We start from the raw sequence: 9,558 nt of genomic DNA on the forward strand, positions 1-9,558 counted from the left end.
CAGGAAAAGAACATATATTTGCACTCGTTTAAAATTTCAGAGTGCCTAATTATAAGTAACCTAGAAACCGGGATATTCTTCTTTCTTTGTTATCCTTGCCACAAAATACACCTCCAGAAGTTTCCCTTGCTTATGAGTCCATGTCAGGATCTTTCCATGCGACTGTCGTTCCAGGCAGCTTGTGAGGGTATTTTGCATGAGATGTAGGCAGAGGTGAATGTAAGGCGGTCTGGTCTGGTCCAATATAACGGCAAGAGCCTGTACACCATGCCATACCTGACCGGCTTCCTGAGGCTGGCCATTTAAAGGGTCTAGGGCTCCTGGCAGCAGCCAGAGCCCCTGGGTAGCGGAGGCAGCTCAGGCCATGATTTAAAGGGCTCTTTCAATCCCCACCGAAGCCCCTGGCCGCCGCCGCTACACCGGGGGCTCTGGCAGGGGGCTCGGACAGCGATTTCAAGATTTCAAGTGCAGTTGAAGTTTGGCAGTTTGCTTAATTCAAGATGGACTGATAGGAGTCTCGAAAGCTGCTGATTCGAGAATCAGTTTAGAGACGAAGGACGCCAGTGGAGGTGCAGTTTCATTCAGCTGTTTTCAGAGCATCATTACTGGAAGCATCACGTGCTGGAATGAAAAAGGGGAATGGTTCAAACATGGAGAGATTCAAATGCCAAATAGAGGCCATCTTTTTCTAACCAGATGTCAAATCCTAAATCCTGAGCCTTAGTGCACTTGTCATCTTGTCACAATTTGTTGTTACTAAAGCTGTTGAAGTTAGGGGTAAACAAAAGAAAGAAAAGCAGAATAAGAACCCTCAGCCGTCCCTATGTCCAAAATGAGTTGATGGGATAGAAGTGTGTGAACACAGACCCCCCGTTTTCTGGTGTCCTAACTGGAATGTTGTCTTACGAGGCAGTTGTTGAAAGGGGGCTTCTCACTGTTCTTTTCCCCAACTTAGATACTTACTGGTCAAAGTTCTATTTGGCATAGTTAGTTATCACTTAACAATATTTTGTCTTTAGTTAGCAGTTATGATATATTTGTATATTTTTCATATAGAATATTGTGTGTGGTAGAGAAGCACTAAATTATATGCTACTCTGAAAAGATTTGAGCATGCGTTTGAGATAGCTGTATGCATAAAATTACTATGGGAGAAAGATTGGGCCCGACGTATTAGGAGTTATAACCCTATCACCCATCTTTCACCAGCTGTTTTATTCAAATAATATTATTTGAGTTTTTCTAGGAAAAAAGAAAAGATGGTACCTTCATTTTCAAGTCTCTTGGTGAGTTTGTTGAGCATGAGGAAACATCTGGGTATTTCCACACGGATGATCTCCCAGGCACACCGGCTGTATTGCTTTTCTTTCAGGAAATCCTCTATTGTCTGGAAGAATCTCTTCAGTTTGAGGCTGGTGAGCAGGAGGGTCTCATTTCCTGGGTAGGTTACCTCCTTTTCCATCTCAGCACTCAAACACATCTCCAGTTTCTCAATCTGCTGGTGAAGTCCATTTTGGAATTCCTTTATGGAAGTCCCATTCCAGGCAGCTTGGGTGAGATTGTTGTTAAAGATATGGAAGAGCTCTTGGAGGATCTGCTGGATGGCTACCTTGGCATTCTCTTGGTGGGACAGTTGGAGCTTGAGGATATCTCTGGGCTTGAAAGCTATCCCTTCATTTAGACATTGGAAGGGAAAGTTGCTACCCATTTTCTCCAGATGCTCTAAACTCTCGCTGTTCATTCTGGTTTGTAGAACATGCAGCCTGTTACAGTCCAGACATGAAATTTCACTGGAGAAGTGCAGCATGAGGCAAAATTGCAGCAAACTCCTGCTGATCATGATGATGTCTTAGATTTCCTGTGTTTGTGTAGAACTTGAGCAACTGGTGTCTGTTCAAGGTGTTCTGTAAACTTTTGTGTTTTCGACCCCTGTCTCTGAATTTAAGCATTCTGTCGGAAAAGATTTTTCTTTCATCACTTTCTACTTTTCAGGGTTTTTTCAGCTTGAGGTTTTTACTTTTGGTTTCCTTCTTTTTAGTTAGTGGAAGTGAACAAGTCATTCGAAGAACCAAATCCCAGTTGGTAACTACTTTAATCTTACTGAACCCCAACATTTCTTTCCTTCGGTCCTCCCTGCCCTCTTAGATAACGAAAATGTAAAGAGTAAGAAGAATATGATGATGAACAGTGTCGTCCAGTTACAGGTTAGAGTAGGGACCTGTCTGTTTGCTCCCAAGTTCCTGTAGTTAGCACTGCTCGGCAGGTCTGAATGTCTGTCACATCAGCAAGACTATCCATGCTTTTAAGTGATAACAGTGAATTTTGGCAGATGGGGGGAACTACTGCAGAGCTTCTTTTTGCTAGACTCTGCAAATAACAGCAGTGAAGTGATGTGTAAAGCTGCTGTTCCTTCACTTTGCCAGCAGGTGGCAAACTTTCCCTTTCTGGTGTGGCACTCAAAATCAGAAAAGCCTGCTATGCTCTGGCTGTCTCATTCCTTCCTTCCAGCCTTTGAGAGGGAGTAATACTATAGGGACCTCTTAATATTTGATAAGCCTGAAAAGAATTCCTGTGGGAGATTGGGGCCAGAGAAGTCTCTATTAATCTCTCGCAATTTCCTGGCCATTTGAAATATGAGAGATGAAAAACCATGTGTGTAGGCCAATACCAGAGGATGGACAGAGAGCACTGAGAAACTGTGAGGTTTACTTAAGAACCTGATACCAGTTGTGAAAAGCGCAAGGAACAGGTACAGTTGAAGGGTGTGAACATGCTGTCTTCTCAGGCAGTTCTGAGTAGTTCCCAGTGATGTAGTGTAGTGACATGGAAGGGAGTTGTCCAAAAAGATTGTAAAAAGAAAAGGAGTACTTGTGGCACCTTAGAGACGAACTAATTTCGTCTCTAAGGTGCCACAAGACCTCCTTTTCCTTTTGCAAAGACTGTATGGTTGGTAATATACTTGAGTGACTGACATAAATGAATGTTACTTTCAAACGTGTTTCCCTTTTCACCATTCAAGCTTTATTCTTTTTTTCAATGTGCATTTCACTGAGCTTGGGCATTGAAATTCAAGTGGGCTGATGAGTGAAGTTTGCATCCTGTAGCAAGTTTCACTTTCTGTTTTTCATACCATAGCACTAGGCTGTCGTGTTGGAGTTTCCATCAGTGAAGGGGAATGGTTTTCAACCCAAAAATTGAAAAGGAATATTTTCATATTAATTTTAAAGAAGGAAAAGAAGAAAACATGACCATATTTCTGTTCGTGTCACTTCTTTTACATCTCCCTCTCCCATCACCTCAAGCACTTTTTAAAATCATAATCTAGAGTTTTGCCTAAACGATTTGGAAGCGTCACTGTAAAGAAGGCAGTTTATTGTACATTAGTATACCATATAAGGGACCCAATCATACCAGAGGTGCTGCACCCCAATCTTGCATTTACTCCACTGGGAGTTCTGCGTGTGCATTTCCTGGCAAGCTGAAGCTTCAGGAGATAATAGTTATATGAAAGAGCAAGAAATTAAAAAAATCTGAATCTTAGCTGTTCTTGTTCAAGTAAGAAAGCTATGGGAATAAAGACACAAAGTGTCTCAGCATATTTTCATCAGCAATGAGCCTGTTTTCTGGGAAAGGTTAGATGCAGACTGAGCTGGGTGAAATATTTGCTAGAATTTGATGAAATCCTGTATATTTAAATTTCAGTGAAGAAAGCAGGAAATTTTATTGGAATATTTTTCTTCTGTGTCAGCCATCTTAATCTGAATGTGAAATAAGAGATTAGTTTAGCCCCTTTTCCAATAGGCAAATCTGCAAATAAATTCAGAATTTGCTAATGGATTTAGTTAAAGTGATTTGACAAATGATTTATACACATTCCACTCTGATTGCTCAGGACCTCGTCACCACACTCATTTCCCTATGAGTATTTGCTATTCATAATTTGCTACTTGTCCTGTGTGATGGTTCACCTGAGTCAGTGCTATTGTGTCTGTTCCTGGGATGGTTGCCTTCTAATTCAAAACTGCTTTCCAGATGGCTGCATGAACTTTTCTGGAAAAAGTCTCTTTAAAATATGTATTGATATGAGTGTTTCTTATACTTTCTGACTACAGAGATATTCTTTTCTAACAAAAACTCACACATACAAATATTTCAGAAAATGTTTACAAAGGGCCAAACATTTTTCATAAATGTTTAATCAGTCTCAAATATTCAGGCTGTGGCTGAAGTATGTGGTTGGCAGCGCTACTGTTGACTGATAGCTCTTCAGAACTACTATCCACCTACACCAAACTTGGTAGAGAGGAGGATCCTCACTACATCTGATGCCACCGGCAGGTTGATTACTATAATTTTAAATGTTGGGTTTAGGTAATTTTTAGGTATTGTTGGTGTTATAACTCAAAGTTTAATCCATTCTGTGCACCAAACTGGTTGTTGGTGGCAAGGAGCACACACGCCTGATTTGGAGGGAGTGGAGGGGCGGCACCAGCTAGTCAGAAAACTGGGGGATAGAATTGCTGACTTGAGTGTACACAAGCCTGATTCATATGGCTTGATTTGTTTGTGTGTGTGTGTGTGTGTGTGTGTGTGTCAGGCGGAGGCCGGGGTAAAGGGGAGGAGTCTCTGTAACACTTATTACTTTTAAAGTGATATTATGAAGTTGTTGTCATGAAATTTCCTCATCATAGGAAACCTCTTTCTATGTGTATCCATCCGGTTGGACAGGACCTCCAGAAGGTACTCACTAGGCTGAGGACAACGGGGACACTTAACTTTAAGACTGTGTTTCCGAGTTGGGAAACCAGTTTGGCAAAGTTGGTGTTAAGGAGAATGGGGGTTAGGAGTGGAAAGTTACTGAAGGTCAACAAAGAGCCAGATGACAAAACCCAAAGGTTCTAAAAGAAATCCCAGGGGGCAGACCCACAGGACATTTGGGCAAGAGGAATGAAGGGGATGAACTGGCCAAGGCCAGGTTATGTGAGCTGGAGGAGAATGCTCTGTTTTTGTGCATATAAGTGATGCATTGCAACAGAAGGATGTTGGATGACCCCAAGTGAATCGGATACAGGCTCATAGAATGGCCTGGTGTGTTGAGGAAACTGAGGCAGGGAATTGCAGATAGGGTTTACAATTTTTGTTCCATTTTCTGTATTTCTGAGTGATTAATTAAAGAGCAACAGTGTGTTAGAATCCTGTGCAAAGTGTCTCCGTATTATAATCTACACATACTACATGGCCCCTGGAAGAGGTAAACACCTCTGGGTATATTTCTGGGAGAGGACATGTTAAAGCACATTCTGAGCTTCAAAGACTTCCCAGTTGATATGTTGGATGAGCCCCCCCTTGTAACACCGACAGGCTGAAGTTGTCAGCAGGCAGGATTGAACCTTGGACATTTGAACCTTAGTGCATGAGCCTTGACTGTGTGAACATGTGATAATGCCTCTTAAGCCAGGGCTGTAGCAGACTCCTCAATCTCTAAATTGTTCAGGTGCCAGTAGAGGGTGACAGAGCACCACACCAGCCAGGCATGGGTTGTATATTTCCTCTCGGTGAGGAAGCCCAAGCCAAGCTTCAGAGACTTCCCAGCTGATATCCCAGCTAGGGTGACCAGACAACAAGTGTGAAAAATGGCGGCAGGGGGTGAGGGGTAATAGGCACCTAGATACGACAAAGCTCCAAATATGGGGACTGTCCCGATAAAATCGGGACATCTGGTCACGCTAATCCCAGCTGCCCAAAAATGACACTTTATAAGGTTGTCTGGGGCAACTGCATGCAGCCTGGAGCAGCCCTGGGAAATACTACTTGGCACTGAAAAGACGGGGGCAGAGAATCTAATGGGACCAGAGCTGAGAGAGATGCTGCAGATCTCTGTGTCTGGAGAGATCTTTTTGATCGGTGCAGAAACCATAGAATCTGCTGAGTGTGGGAATGGAACGACAGCCACTTCCATGAGGAAGTCTACGGACAAACCCACCCCTCCTTCTTCCTGCCCCTGAGTGGAAGCATGTGGGAGAATCTCAGAGGGAGATATTTATAATTTTTTCCTCTCTTTTAAGAAGTGTGAGCTGGGCTTTCCCACAGGCTCCTTATGATACAGGTGATATTGTGAGAGCTCAGCTGAACATTGCGTTCAGCATTCCCCTTCTTTTATTAAAGGTGTGATGGAATGAAGGGGAATAGTTTTCCCCCAGAGCTGAATGGGTTTGGGTCTGTTAGACTTTTTCAGAAGAATTCCATAGTTTTCGTGGGCAGTAACTGACTGACGCATTCCACCCAGTGGGGAAATGTGTTTTCGAGGTGACAAAGAGAAACTTTGATAATTCTAATACAGAATGCCCCATTCCTGCTCTCATTATTCACATGTAATTGGTGTGTGTTAAGGGGTGCGTGCACTCTTGCTTAGTGGAGGAAAGGGCACCAATCTAGCCTCTTCCAACACAACTGGCTACTACTCCAAACACCCAAATTGACAAGTTTTTTGGGGGACAAGTAACCTGGTAAAAAGTAGAATGGTAAAAGGTGGGAGAATTCAGGTGTGGTGTGTGGTCTGTTTGAATGGAAAGGCTAATTATCGTTCTGTAATGATTATTTTTAAAATGGAATTAGTGCGAATTGGGACACTGATTCATCAATGTATTGAAGGATGTTCCCAACTGGAAGCACTAACATGAGCAGGATGGCTCACCTACTTTAAGTTAGTCTCATGCATAAGTACTCTCTGGAATTGGGGTTTTCAGGCTGAACAATTACAGGGTTTTCTTTATTCTCCTTTTCTTTCTTTTTGGTTCAATCGGTATTTTATTCAAATCATTACTGGTATAGGTTGCCATTTTATATAAAATAATTATTTATTGGTAAGTAACAAATATCTATGATAAATACATAAATAAGAACAATAAATAAATAATAGATTGACATAAATGCCCTGTTACAAATTTCGTAAATGGATCTGAAAATATTTTCAGAAGATATAGTAACAACACCTTTTAAAATTCCACTGCATCAGATTTTAAATCATGTAAAAATTATTACTTGATTTCAGTTAGAACTTCTAAAAATGTTGATATTTAAATTTCTAAACTTTTTTGTGAGTTTGTCCGACATTTGAAAACCCCATAATTCCGCATGGATTCTCCTGCTAGCAGAGAGGCTGAACTGCTTGTCTTTTATGAAAGAATTGTTATCTCTTCATGTTCATCCTAGGAAACTGTTGGTCCTTTCTTCCTGGTCAGAGAGTCCCGTTTTCCATCGCTGCAGCCAAATGTCTCCAGATGTCCAACTTGCTGATGAGTCTGTGCAGGAATCTCTGAATGGAATTCCCACCTCAGGTTGTTTCGGAGAGATTCTTGCCAAGAGGCAGGAAATATGTTGGAAGATTTTCTGGATTGCCACCTTGGCATTCCCCTTCAGGGACACTCGAGGCCTGAAAACCTCTTAAAGCCACCTGAAACGTCTCTCTTCGTTTCAACATTAGAGGAAAATTATGCACATCTTTTTTGTTGGAAAGTTTTTCCAGTTCACATTTGTTATGCTGTTGTACTGTGGTTAAGCTGCATGTTACGGTTCAGAGATGAGATTTGATCAGAGAAGAATTGAACAATAGAGCAAACACATAATGTCAACAATGTTTAAGGTCTAACCCTTTCTTAATTTTCTTGTAACTTTTTTGCATCGATATCCTTCATTTACAATTTAAATTTTGAGTGAGTGTATTGCACAATACAAGGTCAAGTAGTATGGAGTCTTAGAAGTCTTAGACATCACTGTGGGAAGGATCGTAGAGAGGAGGGAATCCACCGCACAGTACAATTTCGTCCAACTGTTTTAACCTCTGCAGTCGCTGCAACCTCAGCTGGAGTGAAATGAGATTTGGTTGAAACACAAAGAAACAAATAAAATAGAAAATTTATGAATGTCAATCTTTTCTGCACCTCATAATCTTACGAGTCTTACGCTATGTTCATATTTCTTATAAATGTCTCTAGGAAACTTCTCAAGCTGTGGTATAGGATGAGGACAGATTAATAAATAGCAACCATGCTCATAATAGAAACATACTACATGTATAGAAGTCAGAGTACTTTGGGGGTGTCATTATTTGATGACCAAAGTACTGGTGAGGTGGCTAAGGATTCCAAATATATGTACTTTGTTGCATGGTCTGCCAATTATGCAATACATAACATCACCTGATATGTGGGAGATTATGAAGAATCGCAAACCAAAATGACAGTTGAAAAAATAAATCCCTGTAATTGCAAATCCATTTCCAGGACCGAACAGGAAGAGCCTGAAGCTGCTGCCAAGGAAATCAGTTGCGATTTGGCCACTGACCCTGTAGAAGAAGGATCAGGCCCTATGTAAGCAGAGTTATAAGATATCTGCTATCTCTGTTCAACTGTATAATTGACACTAATATTTAATTCATTTACTCCAAGGAAAAGATTTGTACTGTACCTTAGTTACTCAGCCGTCGAATGAGTTTGTCAATCAGTACAAAACATCTGGGTATTTCCATGCGAATGATCTCCCAGGCACACAGGCTATATTGCTTTTCTTTCAGGAAAGCATCTATCCCCTGAAAGTATTGTTTCACACTCCGACTGATGATCTGGAGGTCCTTACTTTCCGGGTTGGTTAATTCCTTCTCCATCTGTGCTCTCAAACATGCCTCCAGCCGCTGAATTTGCTGGTAAAGGCCATTTTGGAACCTGACTATGGAAGTGGCATCCCAGGCACTTTGGGTGAGGTTTTTGCTAAAGATGTTGAAGATCTCTTGGAGGATCTCTTGAATTACCACCTTGGCATTCTCCTTCTGGGCCACTGAAAGTTGGACAATATCCTGGGTGGGCTTGAAAGCTGCCCTTTCATTTATGCATTGTGAGGGGAAAATTCCGCTCCTTTTCTGCAGAAGCTCTAAGCTCTCTTTGTTCACTTTGTTCTGCTGGAAGTGAAGCATGGTACAGAGCCAAGATGAGATTTCAGTGGAGAAGAGCAGTATGAGGCAAATGTGCAGCAAAAACCTGGTGGTCATGATGATGTGTATACGCTCCTTTGCCTTGTGTGGAACCTTGAGCCTGGAGTTCGTTGAGGGTCCTACGTAGACTGCTGTGACTTTCCTTTTAGTCTCTGAATTTAAGTATTTGGTTGGAGAATGTTTCTTTGATCATTTTCTGTTTACGAGATTTTCCTTCTTGAAGGTTTCAGAATTTTTCTTTCTGTTCTTCTTTCTGTTTTCTAGTTCTTTTACCACATTTCCTTTTTCTTTTTCTTTCTTTCTTTCTTTCTTTCTTTCTTTCTTTCTTTCTTTCTTTCTTTCTTTCTTTCTTTCTTTCTTTCTTTCTTTCTTTCTTTCTTTCTTTTTGTGTGTGCGTGAAAGTGACCACCCCTGACATACAGGCATTTTGTCATATTTTAATTTCTGTAATTGAAGAAGGTCAGCCACAATTCCACAGTGGTACAGAAAAGACCTCCAATTTGTCAGACAGTGCACTTGCCATTCATTACCTCCTTCATTTGAGAGACAGAAATTGTTTAGGAATATTTAAA

At 41.3% G+C, this 9,558-nt stretch overlaps 2 protein-coding genes across 2 annotated transcripts; both read right to left on the reverse strand.

Moving 5' to 3' along the window:
* Window positions 1-577: 577 nt before the first annotated feature.
* Window positions 578-1,840, reverse strand: LOC140911965 (interferon beta-like). Its single transcript, XM_073346123.1, has 2 exons — window positions 1,267-1,840; window positions 578-621 (listed from the first exon to the last, which is right to left on the reverse strand). Exons 1-2 carry the CDS (start codon window positions 1,838-1,840, stop codon window positions 578-580), a joined length of 618 nt encoding a protein of 205 aa, XP_073202224.1.
* Window positions 1,841-8,467: 6,627 nt separating this feature from the next.
* LOC140912122 (interferon beta-like) lies at window positions 8,468-9,043 on the reverse strand. Its single transcript, XM_073346285.1, has one exon. The coding sequence runs from the start codon at window positions 9,041-9,043 to the stop codon at window positions 8,468-8,470; it is 576 nt and encodes a 191-aa protein (XP_073202386.1).
* Window positions 9,044-9,558: the final 515 nt, after the last annotated feature.

Source organism: Lepidochelys kempii, chromosome 5, assembly GCF_965140265.1.
Source record: "Lepidochelys kempii isolate rLepKem1 chromosome 5, rLepKem1.hap2, whole genome shotgun sequence".
Taxonomy (NCBI): Eukaryota; Metazoa; Chordata; order Testudines; family Cheloniidae; genus Lepidochelys; species Lepidochelys kempii.

Coding starts and splice junctions, on each gene's coding strand:
- LOC140911965 (XM_073346123.1), bottom strand. CDS start 1,840: ATGATCAGCAGGAGTTTGCTGCAATTTTGCCTCATGCTGCACTTCTCC. Junction 622..1,266: donor CAAGAGACTTGAAAATGAAG/GTACCATCTTTT, acceptor TTTTCATTCCAG/CACGTGATGCTTCCAGTAAT.
- LOC140912122 (XM_073346285.1), bottom strand. CDS start 9,043: ATGACCACCAGGTTTTTGCTGCACATTTGCCTCATACTGCTCTTCTCC.